The sequence below is a fragment of the Podarcis tiliguerta genome (assembly GCF_965153285.1).
Source record: "Podarcis tiliguerta genome assembly, chromosome: 2".
NCBI lineage: Eukaryota > Metazoa > Chordata > Lepidosauria > Squamata > Lacertidae > Podarcis > Podarcis tiliguerta.
In genome coordinates, this window is record NC_139535.1 from 12,670,693 (window position 1) to 12,693,099 (window position 22,407).

The following is a 22,407-nucleotide window of genomic DNA, read 5'->3' on the forward strand; positions in this document are numbered from 1 at the left end:
CCCATCGTTCTGCCCGGACACTGAGGTCCAGGTGCCGAGGGCCTTCTGGCAGTTCCCTCATTGCGAGAAGCAAAGCTACAGGGAACCAGGCAGAGGGCCTTCTCGGTAGTGGTGCCTGCCCTGTGGAACGCCCTCCCATCAGATGTCAAAGCGATAAATAACTACCTGACATTTAGAAGACATCTTAAGGCAGCCCTGTTCAGGGAAGTTTTTAATCTGTGATATTTTACTGCATTTTTGTTTCTATGGAAGCCGCCCAGAGTGGCTGGGGAGGCCCAGCCAGATGGGCGGGGTACAAATAATAAATTATTATTATTATTATTATTATTATTATTGCCTTCAATATGAAGTTCCAGATTCAATGTAGTCGTTTAGAACAGGTATTTTATTTGTTAAGTTGTGGGCGAACATATCAGACGACACAGCGATTCTTCAAACAGCTCTTGTTTATTCACAGGCCAGGACAGAACTGAACTGAAGGGCTCATTCAGCCTGCTTATATAGAGCTCCAGTACAACGTTACTGTAGCAACTTTCTAAAACTATCCAATCACTGAACGTCACTTTCGACCCTTCATTTGCATACAAACTATCCAATCACTGAATGTCACTTTCGATCCTTCATTTGCATAACTATCTACAGTATCCCCCTGCTGGCCCAGGGTGAGAACTTCAGTACATAACATTATTAACAAGCAAACACCCGTATATGTACAACACCCACCAGCCGAACTTAACCTTCTCTAAGCTGACCTGCTTGCTTGAGTCTGTTTGTCTCAAAGGCACAGTAGCGTTTATGATTGTGGTGTGTGTGTGTGTTGCAGAACGGGAGGGGGGTGAGGACGGAAACGGGGAATGTGTGTGCAAGGGAGAGTTGCAAAAAAGCAGGGCGGAAAGGTGGGAGGGAGGAAAAAATGAGACGAAGGTGAAAATGGGGGTACAAAGGGGGTTGCGAAAAGGGGGGAGTAGGGGGCCTGGGAGTGCTGTCCGTTTTTCTAGGCTGCGGCAGGATGTGTCTGTCTGCAGTCTACAGTTAAAGTATCTGTGTTTCCGTTTTCATCACCGATCAGAACCTCTGCATAAGGAGTACAGCAATTAGACCTAAAAAGGAGGACAAAGTTATAATTGTGTCAAGAACATATTACAGAATAAAACATTAGTTTGCAGCAGGGGCATGTGGTTACTTTTATGATGACTTCTTTTGGTTTATTTATTTTTTACTGAACACTTTGTTCTTTCACTGGATTTCCATGTGAACCAGTCTCAAGCTGTTCTTACTCTTCTGCAGAACCCATTGGACACCCGTCCGTCTCTCCCTCCCCTCTCTCTATTTTTTTTAAAAAAATATTTATTAAAAATTTAGTAGTTACAGAAAAAAGAAAAAAGAAGCAATAAAAAATTTAACAGACAATACATCAAAGAAAAAACAGGAAAAAAAAACATTACAACCAAACAACAAGAAAAACAAAAACATTTAAAAACACATCCAATATTTCCATATCTTTACCTTTCATTTACTAGTTTCATCGACCTCCTCACACCTCCCTTTTTTGTATTCTAGTTCAGTTAGCTATTTCAGCAAATCCCTTCCATCTTTCTCAATTTTTGTTCTAAAATCTATCTTAACACAATCTAACTTTACTTTCAATTTTTACTTAATTCTTTCTGCTAAAACCACATAACTTCATTCCAGTATTCTTCTAACATTCATTAATTTTGCAATATTTCTGTAAATATACTTTGAATTTTTTCTTGTCTCGGATTCTGCCAGTCAGCCCTCCCCTCTCTCTAGTCTTGGGTGGGAGGGAGTGAATGGGGGGGGGGGAGAGGGAGTTTGAGCCTCCATTCTGTCCTCTGCCTGGACATCTCCATCTTTTGGGGGGGGGGGTGTTGGACCCTTGCTTTTCAATCTACATCTGCACAGCTGCATTTAGCTTTAAAAGCACCCCTCCCCCAAAAAAAACTTTTTCAGTTTACATGGGTTGGGAGGAAAATTTGTGATTGTGGGAGGAATGTGATAGCTGTATACACTCTGCAACTGTTTCTGGTGTGTGTATAGCCTCTTCTCCTGCATGGAAGTGAATTGATAGAAGAGGATTTTGGATTTGATATCCCGCTTTATCACTACCCGAAGGAGTCTCAAAGCGGTTAACATTCTCCTTTCCCTTCCTCCCCCACAACAAACACTCTGTGAGGTGAGTGGGGCTGAGAGACTTCATAGAAGTGTGACTGGCCCAAGGTCACCCAGCAGCTGCATGTGGAGGAGCGGAGACACGAACCCGGTTCACCAGATTACGAGGCTACTGCTCTTAACCACTACACCACACTGGCTCTCTCTCTCTGTTAACTAGCATGGGGAGAGATAAGAGGTTGGAGCCCGGGAAACAACTGGAGGGAGAAAATCTCACCCCTCTCCCAACGAGCTTTGGGGATAACAGGACAATTCTCAATACAGTGGTACCTCGGGTTACAAACACTTCGGGTTACAGACTCCGCTGACCCAGAAGTAGTACCTTGGGTTAAGAACTTTACCTCAGGATGAGAACAGAAATTGTGCGCTGGCGGTGCGGTGGCAGCGGGAGGCCCCATTAGCTAAAGTGGTACCTCAGGTTAAAAACAGTTTCAGGCTAAGAACAGACCTCCGGAACGAATTAAGTTCGTAACCAGAGGTACCTCTGTATGTATCATTGCTGTTCAGTTTCCCCAAATTAAGCTCAAGAGGGCGCTGTTGGACAGCTAGAGATCTGTTGCACTTCTTCGACATCTGACAACATAAGAAAAAAACTGTGTATGTAGATTGCCTTCTGTGCTGATTTTGTTGTGTTCACATATGTTGGGAATCATGGCCAGTAGTTGCTCCTGTCATGGGTTGAACCTCTGGTAGCTTCCCATGAGAACAAACTGAGGCCGCTGGTTAGTTGTTTGCATGCGTCTGTCTTGGGAGACAACGGAAGAGTGTGCCTTCAGGGGTAAAGTCCATTATTATTATTATTATTATTATTATTATTATTATCCATTCATTGTTTTTTACAAAATATCCCAACGCAACTTAGAAAATGCCAAAATGCAGAACAAGTTACCCAAATGCTTAAAATCCGCAACACAGAATAAACTCTGAGAATAATAAAAGTGAAAAAGAATGAATGGAATGAAGGCTCATCCGCTCTTCTTTTTCTCCGCAGAAAACCCGACTGATGTTTGTTCCGATTCAGCAGTAAATAGCAGGTTTTCCTGGGGGAAAGGGGGGGGGGGGACAACCTCTCAGACTCGTGCCTAGAAATCATGGGGCAAGCGTTAAGTGTGGGTGAGCCTTGAGTCTCCACTAAAAAGCAACACCGAATGAGGCATCATGCTTAAATTGAGATCCAAAAGCCTGTTTGTACCTGGCACCTAAAGGCTGGCAATGCTGGAGCCAGGAGACCTCTTCAAGGGAGGGCATTCCATTAGCAGGGAGTCAAAACTTAAAAGGCCCTGTCTTTTAAGACACTGGTGCATAATTGGTTAAGGAGACCACCTGATTATGGTCTGGAATGCCGGGACCTCACATCCAGTTGTCTTCTGTCCCTTGTTCCTCACCATCAGCCCTGTTAGTAGGAGGACCAGAGAATCACTCCCTGGTCTCTAGGACCCTGCTTTAGGTGTGTGCTCTCTGACACTACATAAACAGAAGAGATTTTTCACATAAAACGTTCTGCAAGTGGCTTGCTTGGTTTTTCTCTCCCTTCTGCTTCATTTGGGGGTTATCTGCGTAGGAAATAAACTGAAGGTATTGCTGTGGGTTAAACCACAGAGCCTAGGACTTGCTGATCAGAAGGTCGGTGGTTCGAATCCCCATGAAGGGGTGAGCTCCCGTTGCTCGGTCCCTGCTCCTGCCAACCTAGCAGTTTGAAAGCACCTCAAAGTGCAAGTAGATAAATAGGTACCACACATGCGGGAAGGTAAACGGCGTTTCCATGCGCTGCTCTGGTTCGCCAGAAGCGGCTTAGTCATGCTGGCCACATGACCTGGAAGCTGTACGCCGGCTCCCTTGGCCAATAAAGTGAGATGAGCACCTCAACCCCAGAGTCGGCCACGACTGGACCTAATGGTCAGGGGTCCCTTTACCTTTACCTTTATCCTCAGGGAACAGGAATGGGGCCTCCTCCTTCGATGCAAATATGTAAAGGCTCAATAATCTAACATCAAAGTGAATCAGGATGAGAAATGTTGTATTAACGGGTCATCAGGAGGAGCCCCGTGGACATACATACCGATAGTGACAAATGACCTCCTTGCTGCCACCGGCCCCCTGTGGGTTGCAAGATAGTTGAGATCCCTCTGGTGTGGCGCGGACAGTGACAGCACTTTGAGCATCCTTAGCAGCAAAGCTCATGTACCAAAGGCGCTGAGAGCAGGTAGGTCTGTGCTGAATGCCGCCTGCACAAGGCATGTTAAAGTCTAGGAGGACGTGGATTGGTGAGATCTGGTCTGTTTCCTGTTTGGGTAGAGAACATGTTGGTTGGTAAATACCAAAGAGTATCCACCAGTAAGGGACGCTGGTGGCGCTGTGGGTTAAACCACAGAGCCTAGGGCTTGCCAATCAGAAGGTCAGCGGTTCAAATCCCCGCAACGGGGTGAGCTCCCGTTGCTCGGTCCCTGCTCCTGCCAATCTAGCAGTTCAAAAGCACGTCAAAGTGCAAGTAGATAAATAGGTACCACTCTGGCGGGAAGGTAAAAGGCGTTTCCGTGCGCTGCTCCAGTTCGCCAGAAGCGGCTTAGTCATGCTGGCCACATGACCCGGAAGCTGTACGCCGGCTCCCTCGGCCAGTAAAGCGAGATGAGTGCCGCAACCCCAGTCGGCCACGACTGGACCTAATGGTCAGGGGTCCCTTTACCTTTATCCACCAGTAAATGCCACCATCAACTAGGGCAGGTGCTTAATTTTATCCAACATGGTATTCTCCAGATATTTTAGACTGCAGCTCCCATAACTCCTCACTTTTGGCCATGCTGGCTGTGGGTGATGGGAATTGTAGCCCACATCATCAGAAGGGCTACCCTGAGCTAGAGACTCAGTCCGTTTTCGTCAGTTTCACATGCTGTTCATTCATCAATCTGCCAAGCCCAATTTCCACACGAAGGGTTTTCCAAACAACAATGGAAGTTTGTACTGAAATACATAGGTGTTCATCTATATTTTATCTCCATGCATTCATTTCTAAACATACCTCATCGCCAAATATACATTAAATACTTTTCTGAGCCAAGAATTGTGTGATAGAGTTCAGATAAACTAGCACCATGAACGGGGCTTGGTAGAGAATGAACAGATAACGTTAAGAAGAGTAAGAGTTTGGATTTGATATCCCACTTTATCACTACCCTAAGGAGTCTCAAAGCGGCTAACAATCTCCCCCCTCCACCAACAAACACTCTGTGAGGTGAGTGGGGCTCAGAGCTTGTGGAGGAGCAGAGACGCGAACCCGGTTCCCCAGATTACGAGACCACTGCTCTTAACCACTACACCACACTGATGACACAGTGATTAATGGAGTGTTCCTTCAGTTGGGATTCAGTATATGGATATTAGCAGTGGCCATGAAAAATCAACGTGGAGTGAAAACTCACCAGGGCAGTTTCAGGAACAACCATGATGGGCAGTTTCAAGTAGTTTTGAGCTGCCGAGCTTTGAGCTGTGAACGTTGCAGTGCTGAAAGAACATCCAGGGATTATGAAGTGTTTATATCGGGGGGGGGGGGTTATAAATGAGAAGGGACAGTCTAGCATCTATACAGTGGTGCCCCGCAAGATGAATGCCTCGCAAGACGGAAAACCCGCTAGACGAAAGGGTTTTCCGTTTTGGAGGTGCTTCACAGGACGAATTTCCTATGGGCTTGCTTCGCAAGACGAAAATGTCTTGCGAGTTCCTGGGTTTTTTTCCTCCCCCCCCCTTTCCCAAGCCGCTAAGCCGCTTAACAGCTGATCCGCTAAGCCGCTTAACAGCTGATCCGCTAAGCCGCCTATCAGCTGATCCGCTAAGCCCGCTAAGCCGCTAATAGCGCTAATCCGCTAAGGGGCTTGCTTCGCAGGACGAAAAAAACCGCAAGACGAAGAGACTCACAGAACGGATTCTTTTCGTCTTGCGAGGCACCATTGTACTTTGTTGCCCTCAGCAATCCAGCTTAGCTGTGCTGCATCATCGTATCCTACTAGTATGTCATCTGAATTCACCAGTTCCTAATTCTTCGCTCAGAAAACATTGCAGTCTTGGTACCATCTTCCTCTGCTCCCCCTTCTTAGGGCTGTGAATGTCCACTGTCTGAAACCTTCAAGAGCTTTAATGTAGACTAGTGGCTCCCAGAACATTTCTGTACATTTACCGCTTTAAAATTGTGATGATGTTGGTGGACCACTTAATGATTTTTCTGCCTCCTGTAGCAATTGAAATGGGATGTGCTAGATGCTTTTTCATTGTATTTCTATTGCTTATTTTATTTTTTATATTGTAATGCAATAAAATACAATGTTAGAAGGAAAAGGAGCATTAAGAACACAATTAGAAATCAATATGTATATTTAATGTGGACGTTCCACGGAACAGCTGAATGAAGCCACTTGTGATCCACAGGCCAGTTTAGGAACCCCTGGTGTAGACAATATTCATCTAGATAAGGGTTGGCAAACCTTTTCCGGCTGGTGGGCCTTATCTCCCCACCCTGGTGGGCCAAATTGGACAGGTGGGTGGGGTCTCCCACCTGTCACTTGATGTAATTGTGCTGTTCAGGTGATGCTGTGCTTTGAAGCACCGGTTGTTGGGACTTCAAAGTGCAGTGCAGGGCTGTTTGAAAGCCCTTTTGCAAACAGCCCCAGGCTGCTGGTTTTCAGAGGTTCAAAATGATGTGCAGCCCTGCACTGATCGTTGTACCTGTGGTTTCCAGAGGTTCAAAGGACAGCACTGGGACAGACTATCAATAAAAAAGGGGGGGGGGGATCCCACTGCAGCCACTGCTAAAATAGAGATTTCCCTCCTCCCTATCAACAGCAGTTACCTCCTGGAGCAAGACATATTCATAAAAACTTTCCCCCCTCAAAGCAAGCTCAACAACTTTTGTGTCTGAATTTTCACTTTGATATATGGCAGCTCTAGTATAAGGCAGCTTATAATCGGTACCAAGTGAAGTAATTCCAAGTCTTCCGAGGGCTGCTTCCTACCCAGGGAACCCTCAAAACTTGACACCTCCTCTCTCCCCCCACTCCAGACGTCCACTCCTATCATCTCCCAGACCACTCAAGACTTTCATTCCCACCATTTGGGCAATGCCATCCTACCTGGAGGTAAAGCTGTCACTTCCTAAAGCTGCTGTGAAGGTTGCGTTGAGTAGGACGCTCTGTCCTGGGTTTAGGAATTTTTTGGGTGGTGTAAAGCTGCTCAGGAGACCCTGGTCATCCCAGACTTCAAAAGAGAATGAAGCCGCTTGCCCACTGTTCACCACCATGACAGAGACCTCCAGGCTCTCACCAGGCAACATTGCATCTGGAGACATAGGAAGACATGTTCGCAATTGTTAAGTACAATGGTGTAATTGACACTGAAATGGAAAATGCCTGTATGTATATCGCTGAAGGTTTAACTGGAAAATCCCATTGGGCAATATTGAAGCTAAGAAGAGCTCTCTGAGAGCCTAGATGGGTTAATAATTAACTGTTGATGTTCTCTCTTAGCTCTCACTTGGTGTTTAATTTTAGGTCATGTGAGAGAGGTATTCAGTTGCAAATTGCCACTTTGGGGAGTTGGCCATTGAGTTTTCTCTGGAAGCCACAGAGAACGAAAAATGTGGTCTCCTGAAGAGAAGACTGCTCTGGGCTAATGGAGTCTGTGTGGTGAGAGACAGACCTCTGGTTTTAGGTCTGTTTGGAATTATTTCATTTTTTTAAGAAGGTGGAACCTATGCTGGACGTACACATGATATTATACAACTAATCTGAATGTATCATTATTTGTTCTTTTGTTTGTTTTGAAGCAAGTTCTGTCTATTAAAGCTTCTGAATCATATTTATGGGCCTGGACTTTATTCAAAGAGGAGTCAGTTTTTATGCATCCTACTGCTTCAATCTGAGCAATATTAATATCTGCAATAGTAATATAGACACTTATCAGCATTTGGGTGGTGGTAGTGGCAAGGAAACACCACCGCTGGTGGTAGCAGCGAGGAAGCACCTGGGGTGTGTGCATGTTGCAGATTGCTTTGGATCTATTCTGCTTTATTATAGGTCCTGTGATGCTTCTCCAGCGTTACCACATTCTATCTGCTGCTGGCTTGTTCCATCGCAATGGGAAAGGGGGAGAGAACCACACTCACTCTCTTGGTTTGGCAGGGGCACAATCTGCACGGACTCTGTGCTGATGGGATAGCTGGTGACTCGTGAAAAGGGGAGGTTCCCGGGAGACAGGCCTTCCACAGTCAGCAGAGTAGTCTAAAAGATAATGGAGAAAGAACAACTGCTATTGATCTTTTACAGCACAGCTGTGGAATCTGTGGCCTTCCAGAAGTTCTTGGACTACATCTCGTCTCACCCTTGACTTTGGAGCCATGTTGGCTGGGGCTGATGGGAGTTGTAGTCCGGTAGCATCTGGAGGGTTCTCCCATCCTGCTTTTCTCTGATGATGATGATGATGATGATGAATTCAATTTATATACCGCCCTTTATCGAAAGATCCCAGGGTGGTGTGCAACATTAGAGAACCCATTTTTATAGAACGGAAATGGTTTATTGAATATTTGCAAACAAATTGTAAACAGATAAGAACATTGGCAAAATAATAACCTGTGGTTTTATAAGAGTATGCATTTTGAGGAGATGAATAAATGAACAAATTAAGTTGGATATGCAGAAAATATTAAAAAATAAATTTAAGGAACCACAGAAAGAGGGGGAAGGAAGTCAAGTTTTGGAATGTTAAAATGGCTGAACAGTTATTGAAGTGTATAAACCTGAAAACCATAAGCAAAATATTTTTAAAAGAACCCATTTTATGGAGCATCAAGAATAAAACATAATAACAGACAGCATAATTATAAAATATTTATAATAACAACCACCCCCTCAGCTTTAACAGGCCATAGATTGTTTAATGGCTAAAGGCCTGTGTAAAGAAGAATGTTTTTGCCTGGTGCCTGAGGATACCGTATTTTCCCCTCTATAACACGCAGATTTTTTTCTCCTAAAAAGTAAGGGGAAATGTCTGTGCGTGTTATTGAGCGAATGTGTGGTCCCTGGAGCCGACTGGCCCGAGCGCAGGGGCAAAAATCAGGCAAAAATCCAATCGCGCCGTCACGCGAGGAGGGAAACCTGAAAAGAGAAAGCTGCTGCTTTCCTGCATTCTGCCTCAGGGTCTTACTGCCTACCCTGTTCTGTTTTGGTTGCTGTTTGCTCAAACGGAACAAACAGCAGGCAAATCCCCTCCCCTCCAGGCAACCCCTCCCCTCCTGGCAAGGAGAGGGGAAAGGAAAGGATCGTGTCCTTCCTTCTAATTCCTCTCCGTGCTCCGGTGCTGCTGCTGCTGCGTCCAGGGAAGCATTCCAGGCAGCCGGAAAACATGCAGGTGGGGAAGAGAGAGAGAGAGAGACAGAGAGAGAGAGGGCTAGCTTGGGTGGGTGGGTGGGGGACTTTTGCCTTCCTTTCCTCCCTCCCACATGGATCCTCAGGATCTTTGCATTGGGTCACCCCAAATTCACCATCAGATCACATAGCATGTCCATGACTACAGCCTGCACCAAAAAAATCACCACCCACTGTTGCCTGGGGCTGCAATGGTGCAAAAACGTGGTTACAAAGCATGGATCCACATGGATTCTCAGGATTTTTGCATTGGGATACCCTAAACTCACCGTCAAATCACATGTCTGTGGCCACAGCATGAAGCACAAAAATGATACATCCACTGTTTCATTCAGAATTTTTTTTCTTGTTTTCCTCCTCTAAAAACTATGTGCGCGTTATGGTTAGGTGCGTGTTATCGAGCGAAAAATACGGTATGTAATGAAGGTGCCAGGCAAGGCTCTCTGGGGAGAGCATTCAACAGGCAGGGGGCCACCACAGAAAAGGCCTGTTGTCATGTTGCCATAGTCTGAACCTGCTGCGGCCTGGGAACTTCTGAAGTGAGCAAGTGTCAGGAGCAAGGGGGAGGAGCAACTGCTTCTCCTTGGCCCCCACTCCCTCTCAGTAACGGAACGGATTGGGGTCCAGGAAGGGGTGGCCCAATACATTTTGCTTCTTGAGGCAAAGGGCAAGATGGTGACTCCCTCCACATAGAAAAGCCCAACAGATTGGCAGATACAACTTACTTCAACATGGGCCACAGAACAGTGTCCTGCACTGCCCCTGAGGGTAGCAGGCTAGTTCATGTATTTATCCGTCTGTTACATTTCTGTCCTGCCCTTACTTCCAAGGAAGCCCAGGGCAGGAAATGGCAGAAAATAAATAAGAAAAAGTAAATCAATCACCTATCCTATTTTACCCTCACATAGTGGTGTAGCGTGGGGGGTGCAGGGGGGGGCTGGCCGCACCGGGAGCAACATCTGGCGGGGGGGCGCTCACACTCGCAGCTCTCTGAGTGCTAAAATCCATGGGTTAGGGGGCGCAAATTACTTGCTTTGCCCCGGGTGCTGACAACCCACGCTACGCCACTGCCCTCACAACAACCCTGTGAGGTAAATTAGGTTGAGAGAGAATGCTCCAGGTCACCCCATGAGTTTCACAGCTGAGCAGGGATCATGAACCCTGGTCCCCCAGGTCCTAGTCCAACGCTTTAACCACTACACCACCTTGTCTCAAAAACATCTAAAAACATTTCAAGGCAGTCACATATCCTCACAGCTAATGATTTCAGGGTTGCCGAGAACTGAACCTTCCAACTGTCAAATTTCAGTGTCCATAGGTGCCAGCTCTAGGGAGCCCTGGGTGCCAGGGCACCCAGAATTTTTTCTGGGTGGGTGCCCACAATGCGGGACTCCAACGTGACTTCCAGTTTCTACTGGAAGTCGCGTCAGACCCCGACACAACCTCCCAGGCGATGTCTGAGGTCCTGCAAAGCCTCGGAACACGACTTCTGGTAGAAACCGGAAGTCACGTTGGAGGTCTTGCAAGGCCTGGCACATGGCCTGTGAGACCTGGCAATGTCTCCGAAGCGACATCTGAGACCCTCCGAATGTGGTAGAAACCGGAAGTGGTGTGAGTGGTTTCGGAAATGAGGCCCTGGAAGCATCGCCACGCTGCCGATGCAACATGGCGTCACGACGTCATGATGTCACGTTACGTCATGGGCACCATTGGGCGCCCATAACCTGGAGCCCAAGTCAGCGCTCCTGTCGGTGTCTGTAGCAGTGTTGCCTTGGCAATGCACTTCAGGCCTGGAGGGCTGTGATCCGACCCTGGGCTGGAGATCCCTGCTTTAGCTAAAAACACGGGAGAGGGAACTTACTGGGTTATCTAAGGAAACGGGCGCAATCGCCCAGGGGCTTTGAAGGGCATCAAAGGCTTGTTTCAGAGAGATGGAATCTATGGGCTTCCCTGATCCAGAGATAGGGACCAGGCGCTGGATCCTAGCACCTTTCGTGTCTTCCATCAGCCTCAGGGACACAGTGTAATTTGAGCCTGCAACAAAAATGCAGAAAGTCAGTTTAGTTTCACTGGAGATCCTCCGGTCTTTCTTCCTCCACTATCAATGCAATCTCCCCACTGAGTTTGGATTTGATATCCCGCCTTTCACTCCCTTTAAGGAGTCTCAAAGCGGCTAACATTCTCCTTTCCCTTCCTCCCCCACAACAAACACTCTGTGAGGTGAGTGGGGCTGAGAGACTTCAGAGAAGTGTGACTGGCCCAAGGTCACCCAGCAGCTGCATGTGGAGGAGCGGGGACGCGAACCCGGTTCACCAGATTACAAGACTACTGCTCTTAACCACTATACCACACTGGCTGGGTTTCCCCCCTGATATTATAGTTGTATCCTGAGCTAATTGGGGTACAGTGGTACCTCAGATTAAGAATTTAATTCATTCTGGAGGTCCGTTCTTAACCTGAAACTGTTCTTAACCTGAGGTACCACTTTAACTAATGGGGCCTTTCACTGCCGTCGCACGATTTATGTTCTCATCCTGAGGTAAAGTTCTTAACCTGAGGTACTATTTCTGGGTTAGCAGAGTCTGTAACCTGGAGCATCTGTAACCTGAGGTACCACTGTATTTTTCACAGTCTGGAAAGCAGAATTTTCTTTACTGGATATAATGTGTGGTTGGTTTGTACTTCATCTCTGTTGTAGCTTCATGTGTAGCAACAGCAGAGATTTTAGACTATCCTCTTGGCTGGTCACCTGTGGCGAGTAAGACCAAGATAGCAGGTGATCAGGCTCAGAAGCTTTTGTCAACTGAATGAGAGTAGAAAAGGCCACAGCTCAGTGATAGATGTTCTGCCTCTAATACAAAAGGATTCATCCCTGGCATCATTGATTTTCCAGCTGCACTGGCTCCCGCTGGAGTACAGGGTCAGGTTTAAGGTGCTGCTTTTGACCTTTAAAGCCCTTCACGGCCTAGGACCCTCGTACCTACGGGACTGCCTCTCCTGGTATGCCCCACGGAGAGCCTTAAGGTCCATAAATAGTAACACCCCAGTGGTCCCGGGCCCTAAGGAAGTTAGATTGGCTTCAACCAGAGCCAGGGCCTTTTTAACACTGGCTCCGGCCTGGTGGAACGCTCTGCCTCATGAGACCAGGGCCCTGCAGGATCTGATTTCTTTCCGCAGGGCCTGTAAGACAGAGTTGTTCCACCTGGCCTTTGGCTTGGAGCCAATTTGATTCCCTCCCCCTCTTTCTTTTTCCTTTCTCCTCCTATGAAGAGATTGCACCCTAATGTTTTAATGTTGTATCTTAATCTTTTAAATTGTATTTTAATCAACTTGTTTTTATTATTGGTTGTTAGCCACCCTGAGCCCGGTCTTGGCTGGGGAGGGCGGGGTATAAATAAAAATTTGTTGTTGTTGTTGTTGTTGTTGTTATCTTCAGTTGGAAGGTGATGGGAAAGGCCCTTGTGCCAAACCAGGGATGATTAAGGAATTTGACCTTTGTGAAGTCCAATGTGAAGCACACAGGAATAGCCTTCCTGGATCAGGCCAAGGGCCCACCTGGTCCACTGTACTGTTCTCACAGTGGCTAACCAGAGGCCCACGGGAAGCTTGCAAGCAGAACCTGAGCACGACAGCCGCTCTCCCCTCCTGCGGTATCTAGCAAATGATGATCGTCTGCATCTTTTGGACTAAATGTTAGTATTTCATGCAGCCCGTGCTGCAGATGAGATTGTTGCCTGTCTAGGACAAGTCTGGGAAAGGAAGAACATCTTATCTCTTCCGCTGCGGGTACTGTTTCACTGTTCTTTTGCATTTATTTCTGTCTGTTTTGTTCTCTCGGAGCTGGAGAGAATGGACGCAATTACTCCTTTGTCTGTATATAGTGTGTAAATAAATAGTAGATTAGATCTACGCTGTCTCACGCTTCTTGCTGTGTAACGCTAGAAGTATAGTGTGCATACATCATTTGATTTATGTCGCTGGAGCGCCCTGGAGAAGAAGGGAGATGCCTTTTCCAGTGTTGCGCACATAGGAGGACGCTCAGAGTTCTGGGGGCTTGCAGGTACTGTATTTTTTGCTCTATAAGACTCACTTTTCCCCTCCTAAAAAGTAAGGGGACATGTGTGTGCATCTTATGGAGCTAATGCAGGCTGCGCAGCTATCCCAGAAGCCAGAACAGCAAGAGGGATTGCTGCTTTCACTGCACAGCGATCCCTCTTGCTGTTCTGGCTTCTGAGATTCAGAATATTTTTTTTCTTGTTTTCCTCCTCCCAAAACTAGGTGCGTCTTGTGGTCTGGTGCGTCTTATAGAGCGACAAACACAGTACCCCCAGGGCGTTTTTCCAACACTAAAGTGCAGATCAGAAGCTAGTTTGCAGGATTCTTGATTGGTTCCAATGCGTTATCAAAATGTATATTTTGAGAGAAAATACGTTCAGTAATTCTCTGTACAACTCTTGGAAAAGGATAGGTGCTTTTTTAAGTCTTAAAAAACAACAGCAACGCCAGATAATTCTGCCCTCAGTGTGGGTGCTTCACATCCCGAAAAACTTACCTTCCACAGGTTTTCCCTGTACCGGAAGCACGTACTCTTTCTGCTTCTGCATAATCTGGTAGGAAAAGTCAAGCAAGCTCTTGCCTCCAATTTCCACCTCGTAGGAACCGCTGGGAGAGACAGTCATGGTCCACATTCCCCGTTCAGGAATGGGGGACACCTTCACAATCTTGTGGCTGGCTGTGTTGATCACTGGCTGAGTGGACGGCGAGACACCTGCCACAGGATGACACAAAGACAGACAAGGTTGCAGGAGATGGAGAGATGCCTGGCCCTCAGAACTCTCCCCAGCCACTACCTTCTCTTCAGACAACACCCCTCACTGCCCCTGCTTTGCACCTGCCTTGAATGTTTGGGCCTGGCTGGAATATGTCCTTAACTGCGATGATGTCCCTTGCTGGTCTGGTTGGAAGATAGGGAGGCATGTATGATTGACTAGGCTGCTGTATGAGGGTAACATTTCCACTCATTGCTCCACACACTATTGTTATGTAGGCCTTTGAAGGTTGCTGTCCATAGCTCTCAACTTACAGTTTTGAAAATAAGGGACCAGAAGCCTCAAAAATAAGGGATCAGCAGCCAAAATAAGGGATTTTCCAAGCACAGGTAGGTTCAACTTCTGAGCCCCTCCGAGCCAAAGGCAGAAAGCCCAGCCAGCAGCCAAACGAAGCCTCAAGCGGTGGTTCCCACAGCACAGCAACCCGGCAAAAGGGATGCAGCAAGGAAAACCACTGTCACCTCTCTGCTGGGAAGCGCTGAGCAAAAGCGAGTCCCCAGGCAACGTGGCCGACTTGATCAGCACAAGGCATGCAAGCTCCACCCTCCAGTTGTTCTTAGGCTCCTTATTGGGTGAGCAACGCAGCCAAGCAACACAGTTGGAGCCTCCCTCCTCCCTGGCCGGCAGGGAGGGAGGGAGAGGAGCTGCTTCCTTTGAAACCCAGGAAATTTAAGGGACATCATCAATAAGGGACAGCAGTGGGACATGGCACTGGGATAAGGGACTTTCCCACCAAATAAGGGACGGTTGACAGCTATGTTGTTGTCACGGACTAGTTGGACACAGAAGAATGTTGGGAAGAACCAGTCAGGGAACCCCCAAGGGAAGAAGGCTTAGAGCCCGGGGAGAGGTGGTGGGACCATGATGAGTGGTCAGAGGGAGAAGATTGAGAAGAGGCGGTGTCAGAAGCTGAAGAGGTAACAGGGCTTAGTGAGCTGGGAGAGTCTGTGGCAGAGAGCAGTCCAGAATCAGAGGCAGAAACTGAAGCAGGAGAGGAGGAAGGCGGAGAGGCAGAGATGAGTCTGGCTGGGGAAGAGGCACAGGTGTCTCCCCATCCTGCTGCAACAAACTCCCCTCCCCACTGGTCTCCCAGAACCAGGAGAGGCATGAAAAGAGCCGAGGAGAGATTGGTGACTTGCAGGCGCAGTCTCTGATTGCTTCTTAGGGGGCAAGACCTACTGGAGGTGAGTTGCTATGCTCATTAGGCCTGACACTCCTGTTTTTGCTAATAAAGAGTTAACTGTAACTTGCCTGGTGTGATTTACTGCTGGCTTGCTCATGACAGTGGTTTAGAAGGGCAGCCCTCCGGCTGCAAAAGGTTCCCCATCCCTGATGTAGAGGATGTCCTGTGACTTACACAGGAATCAGAATTCTAGCCCCTGCCCCCAGTTACACACCTGCAGGAAAGCTCTCTGCTTCATCCTCTGCATTACAACAAATCGTACCTGAAGGCTGCAGCAGAAAAACGGTGAATCCTGAGGCGCTTAAGCTCTTGACGGAGACAGTGATTTCTGTGAGGGTCTCATCCACAGGGAAAGAGAGCAGAGATCCATCCAAGTGCTTATGGACCACTTTGACAGGGGCAGCATTCAGAGACAGCTCCATGATGCCCAAGACCCGGCCAAGTTCGCCTTTGGTGGTCTTCACATAGAAGCCTCCGGAATATGTAGCTAGCTGTTCATAGATGTTAGCATAACTTCTCCCAGAAGCCTCTTCGGCAGCACCTGTGGAGAGGAAGGATGGCGTTTTGTCTTGAAACCTGGTCTCCTCCCTTTCTCTGTTCACAGCAGTGTGGGAATGTTCAGGGATGCAGGAGAGGATATATTGTTTGATTATAGCTTTTCCAACTTGTGTCAACAAGTTCGCAATTTACCACAGTAACATTCCCCTTTTTAAACTCACAGCGGATGTGTTTGCTCAGGCTCGCTAAAGCCTCTATAACAAGTATTTCCCCCCTATTCCCTCATAAAAGATAAGACATGACACAGCCTTCTGTAAAAGTATAAAAAGAGTTTACTGACTCACATTTTGTTCACAATCGGATCCCAGAAGGCAGACTTATCTTAGAAAAGTAACATATACCTGGAAACTATCTCATAAGGAGACAGTCCCTTTGTCCTCTCTTGGCTGGAGGCCAAGAGAGCATCTTTGGCTAAGCAGATGTTGCTTCTTCAATGCATGTAGTCAAAGAGAGAGAGATGGCTGCCCTGCCCTATGCTTTTGTCATTACCTGCACAGGTGAGGCCACGCCCACCTCTAGTCACATGCAGAGGAAGTCTGTCCTAGCCCAGAAGGAAACAGGAAGTTTACCTGCTGGCTGGACAAACACTCCTCCCCATGTGTAAACACGTTCACTCTAGGAATGTTGTACTTAACTGCTCTTGTGTTTCACATCCCACAAGCAGGAAAGGCAAACCACAGCCTAGGTCCTCCCCTATCCTTGGGAGAAAAGCAATGACAAACCTAGACAGCATTTTAAAAAGTAGAGACATCACCTTGCCAACAAAGGTCCGTATAGTAAAAGCTATGATTTTCCCAGTAGTGATGTACAGAAGTGAGAGCTAGACCATAAAGAAGGCTGATCGGGGAAGAATTGATGCTTTTGAATTATGGTGCTGGAGGAGAGCCTTGGGCTTGCTGATCAGAAGATCAAACCTATCCATTCGGAAGGAAATCAGCCCTGAGTGCTCACTGGAAGGACAGATCCAGAAGCTGAGACTCCAATACTTTGGCCACCTCATGAGAAGAGAAGACTTCCTGGAAAAGACCCTGATGTTGGGAAAGATGGAGGGCACAAGGAGAAGGGGACGACAGAGAACGAGATGGTTGGACAGTGTTCTCGAAGCTACCAGCATGAGTTTGACCAAACTGCGGGAGGCAGTGGAAGACAGGAGTGCCTGGCATGCTCTGGTCCATAGGGTCATGAAGAGTAGGAAAATGACTAAACGACTAAACAACAAAAGAAATGGGATGCAGGTGGCACTGTGGTCTAAACCACAGAGCCTAGAGCTTGCTGATCAGAAGGCTGGCAGTTCGAATCCCTGCAAAGGGATGAGCTCCCATTGCTCAGTCCCTGCTCCTGCCAACCTAGCAGTTTGAAAGCATGCAGTGCAAGTAGATAAACAGGTACCACTCTGGCGGGAAGGTAAATAGTGTTTCCGTGCGCTGTTCTGGTTCGCCAGAAGTGGCTTAGTCATGTTGGCCACATGACCCGGAAGCTGTCTGCAGACAAACGCCGGCTCCCTCGGCCTTTAAAGCAAGATGAGTGCACAACCCCAGAGTCGTCCATGACTGGACCTAATGGTCAGGGGTACCTTTACCTTTACTAGAAACACATTGGGAGAGCAGGATCTGTTGTTATGTGAATGCAGTGAACCTTTGCATTATATGCTCAGCCTGCGTATATGTGTAAAGAGGCAAACAAACCACACAAACAATCCCAATTAGCCTCATTCAAAGGAAACCAACCCAGCGTTGGTAAATCTCAGCGTTCAGATTGCAATGTGCATGAGCACGACACTATATATCAGTCACTTCATGGAATAATCCTCTAGATGGCGACCAATGCAACAGAAAACAAGAAAATTTAAAAACACATCCAGGCTCACTTCCAGACAACTTGGGGTGCTCCCACATTCCTTACTGCAAGCAGTCTATTATTATTATTATTATTATTATTATTATTATTATTTGGTCCCATAGCATCAAATCCACTTAAGATTCTGAACTTGCAGGCATCCCTCCCACCAAAAAAAAAAAAAAAAAAAAGAAGCCAGAAAAAAAAGGGGGGGGGGAAGCAGGCATATGGAAGTGGTCCAAGATACAAACAAACCATAATGATAAACCAGACAACAACAATGACAGAAACAATTGGCAGCTCTGGCACAATACAGTGGTTCCTTGGTTCTCAAACATAATCTGTTCCAGAAGTCCGTTCGACTTCCAAAACATTCAAAAACCAAGGTGTGGCTTCCGATTGGCACAGGTGCCCCTGAAACATGAGCCGACAACCACATTGGATTTTTGGCTTCTGAATTTTTTTTGCAAACCGGAACACTTACTTCCAGGTTTGTGGTGTTCGGAAGCCTATTTGTTCATCACCTAAGCCGTTTGAGAACCAAGGTTCCGCTGTATTGCCAAAGGACCAAAAAAACAAAACAGAACATGCATGCTTTGCATGAGAAAGGCCTGAAATTCAGTCCCTGGGATGTCCAGGCAGAAAGCTGCTCTCAGCCAGTGAAGACACACCTGAGCCAGGTACACCAGCGACCTGACTCTGCATAAGGCTGCTTCCACATATTCCTATATATGAAGCCCTGGCTCACTTGGAGGACATGCTGAAATTTTCGTTCCTCCAGCTCACTCTGGTTGCTCTAGCATGGCTGGGAAAACTGTGGCCCTCCAGATGTTGCTGGTCTGCAGCTCCCATCAGTCCTGATCATTGTCCCTGCTGGGTGAAGCTGCTGGGAGCTGGAGTCGAGCAAGATCTGCAGGGCCACAGGTTCCCTGCGACAGAAAAAAAGAACATCTTCAGCATGCCCCTGCCTTATCCATGCTTCATATATTATGGAGGCAGCATGGGACTGGATCACACAGATGGTCTTGTATTGAACAAATTTCCCCATAGCCATTACAGACCAGGAACTCCATGCAGGCAAGTCAGCGGGAAGATGAAGGAGAGGCAAATCTCTCCAATCCTCTTCCACCTGCCCACTTAGTTTCAGTGCTGGCTACAAAGGAAGAGAAAAACACCCCTCCTGTCCTGCCCTTTCACCAGCCTATCTGGGATGAGCCCCACCCCCGTTTAAAGAGTAGTAACTTTGGGTTAAAACACAGAGCCTAGGGCTTGCTGATCAGAAGGTCGGCGGTTCGAATCCCCGCGACGTTGTGAGCTCCCGTTGTTCGGTCCCAGCTCCTGCCAACCTAGCAGTTTGGAAGCACGTCAAAGTGCAAGTAGATACTGTATTTTTCGCCCTATAGGACGCACTTTTCCCCCTCCAAAAATGAAGGGGAAATGTGTGTGCGTCCTATGGGGCAAATGCAGGCTTTCGCTGAAGCCTGGAGAGCGAGAGGCGTCGGTGTGCACCGACCCCTCTCGCTCTCCAGGCTCCAGGAAGCTATCCGCAAGCCTTGCACACCCAGGGGGAGTTCCCACGGGTGCGCAAGGCTTGCAGGCGGCAGCCTGCAGCGCGGAGCATGGGGCGCCCTCCGGAGGACGCCCCGTGCTTCGCGCAGGTGTCTGCAAGCCTTGCGCGCCCAGGGGGATCTCCCCCCGGGCGTGCACGGTTTGCGGGCGGCAGCCTGCAGCGTGGAGCACGGGGCGCCCTTCGGAGGACGCCCCATGCTTCGTGCAGGTGTCGGGTAGCATTGCGCGCCCGGGGGAACCCCCCCCGGGAGTGCAAGGCTTGCGGGTGGCAGCCTGCAGCACGGAGCACGGGGCGCCCTCCGGAGGACACCCCGTGCTTCACACAGGTGTCAGCAAGCTTTGCGCACTGGGGGGAACTCCCCCGGGCGCGCAAGGCTTGCGGGCGGCAGCCTGCAGCGCGGAGCATGGGGCGCCCTTCGGAGGACGCCCCATGCTTCGCGCAGGTGTCCGCAGCCTGCCGCCCGGCGTGTGTGGCGCCCTGAAGCAGAGCGCCCCTCGCGCCGGGCAGACATCCGCAGCGTGGGGAGCCCTGCAGGAGTTCCGGCAGGGCTCCCCATGTTGCGGATAGCAGCCTGCCGCCTGACGTGTGGGGCGCCCTGAAGCAGAGCACCCCTCGTGCCGGACAGACATCGGCCAGCCCCACAAGCTCGGGGGACAGCGGGGAGGCACAGCGCCGCCACCCCACTGTTTCCCGACCTGGTTTTGGGGGGAAAATAAAGGGGGGGAAATTCCTTTATCCCCCCCCCCAAAAGGTAGGTGCGTCCTCCGCAACCAGGGACCGCTCTGGCGGGAAGGTAAACGGCGTTTCCGTGTGCTGCTCTAGTTTCACTAGAAGCAGCTTCGTCATGCTGGCCCCATGACCCAGAAGCTGTACGCTGACTTCCTCGGCCAATAAAGTGAGATGAGCGCCACAACCCCAGAGTCAGTCCCTTTACCTTTACCTAACTTTTGTGGGCTGATCACAAAGGAGTGGTCCCCACTTCACTAACATGGCTGTTGGGCTACCTCATTTTCTCCCCAATTTTCTGTTCATATTGTGGATATTTCACCCCTCCCATTGTGAGAACCTCATGATGGTTTCAAAAGGCAGGGGGAGGAATCTGCTCAGTGCTTCTTCTGCTCCAGCCTGACTCTGTGGGAGTCTGAGTGTTATCTGTGTAGAGATAAGATGGCTGCATAATAAACTGTAACACTCATGCAGTCCAGAAGCCTCCGTTAGTCTTTAGTTTTTAGTTTACTTTGGTTTGCAGTAGCTGTAATAGAAAAAAGAAGTTACGCTTCAGAGCTGTCATTCGTGTGATTCACACCGTGCTGTGCTCTGCTGACTTTGGTGATGACTTTGGTGTTCACAGCTCAAAGTTGCGTGTCGAGGTCCCCAAGCCACCCCAAAAAACTCACACATCACACGTAATTTTTGTTTAAGGTTTTTGGCATAATTTTGGCCACAACTTTATGAAAATACAAAAAATGTGAGTGGTTGCTTAGGCATTGGTTGCGACTATCTGCCCCCCAGTGGGAGACAGACTGACATTCCGCAAGCTTGCGAAAGTCAGAAAAGGGGAATACATTTTGGGGATAGCGACAGAGCAGGGAACCTGCCCTCAGCCCTCCCCAAATGCAACCAGGGTCTCTTGCGTGGCCCTAGCCCATTGACAGGGTTCGGACAAAAGCAATGGTGAGCCCCTATATTCCTTTAATGGAATACCTTTGCAGCAGCAGCATTAGAGGGGCAGGCACAGCCAATCCATGCCCCTCAACCAACCAAACCATAAACCAGTGCCTAACCGCAACCTTACAAGTGCCTAACCGCAACCTTACAAGTTGTGACGATTTGCTACACAGTAGGCAAAAACCAAATGGCACCAGCCAATCAGCCAGGTGGACAAAATTCCTACCTGGCCCCTGCCCCAAAGCAGACGACCCCATGACAGGCATAGCAAGGTCAACGCGAACAACCCTAAATATAGGGGGGGGGGGACGGGCAATCCAATGCACGGAGCGAAAAGAGGAAGCTCTACGCTTCATGCAGGGAGTTTTAACATTTTTGGCTGTCAATCACAAAATGGCAATATTAACTTCTTCCCAACAACAAAGGAAGCCCAATCACAACAGTGGCCAATGACCAATTAGCCCGCCCCACAACCTTGGAGTGTCTTGTCGGCCCCCACTGCAACACGTGCTCTTCATGAAGGAGAACACGCTTTGTGAGTCCGTTGCACTTAGACCTGCTCTCCCTCAATGGAAGGTCTCTGGAGGTGCCTTCCCAACTCGCCTGGCCCAGTCGGGGCAGAAGAGGTTGAGCCCAGTCGTTGGCACCGGCTCAAAGGCGAAGCTGACACATATTACTTGCCAGGATTTACGTACCTCTGCGTTTCCGGCTGGAACAATAACCCGTGAGAGCAAAGTTCACCACAGACTTAGAGGAATCAATCAGGACGGTGACTTTATCTTTCAGGTATTCGTCTTTAGCTCCAGCATCAGTAAAGATGAAGATCTCAGACCTGGAGAAGATGAAAAGGGATCTTATGGAAGAGGGTTGAACAAGCTAACAGTATGCTGTACAGGGAGGCGAGCAATTTGTGGGATAAGCCGCCTCATACAACCAACATGCTGAAGTCTAATAAATGTATGAAGGGGTTAAGACCATAGTGTAAGCTGCCCTGCCAGGCTTACCTGGGCCATTCCTCCTAACCTTGGGAGAAACGGTTATCAAGCCTTGGTTCTTCCCATTCCACCATGTGAATACTACCAGTAAGGAGGTCTAAGCTGGATGCTTCAAGCTGGACTACTGCAATATGCTCTATGTGGGGCTACCTTTGAAGGTGACCCGGAA

At 48.4% G+C, this 22,407-nt stretch overlaps 1 protein-coding gene across 2 annotated transcripts in view; it reads right to left on the reverse strand.

Annotated features, from left to right (window-relative positions):
- Window positions 1-367: 367 nt before the first annotated feature.
- The window catches only part of LOC310670143 (von Willebrand factor A domain-containing protein 7-like), a 34,979-nt gene continuing 12,939 nt past the window's right edge, over window positions 368-22,407 (reverse strand). Inside the window, exons 9-18 of one of the 2 annotated variants that reach the window (XR_014507534.1) lie at window positions 21,939-22,075; window positions 15,874-16,152; window positions 14,152-14,367; window positions 11,461-11,633; window positions 8,339-8,453; window positions 7,308-7,512; window positions 5,607-5,688; window positions 4,250-4,473; window positions 601-1,100; window positions 368-552 (exon numbers count right to left, since the gene is read on the reverse strand). Coding sequence is in view for 1 of the 2 variants with exons in the window: in XM_083424896.1 (XP_083281022.1) it covers window positions 995-1,100; window positions 4,250-4,473; window positions 5,607-5,688; window positions 7,308-7,512; window positions 8,339-8,453; window positions 11,461-11,633; window positions 14,152-14,367; window positions 15,874-16,152; window positions 21,939-22,075 (1,537 nt within the window). In the remaining variant the exon portion in view is untranslated. Of the gene's footprint in view, window positions 1,101-4,249; window positions 4,474-5,606; window positions 5,689-7,307; window positions 7,513-8,338; window positions 8,454-11,460; window positions 11,634-14,151; window positions 14,368-15,873; window positions 16,153-21,938; window positions 22,076-22,407 lie in introns of both variants that reach the window. The other variant, XM_083424896.1, reaches the window with a different exon arrangement.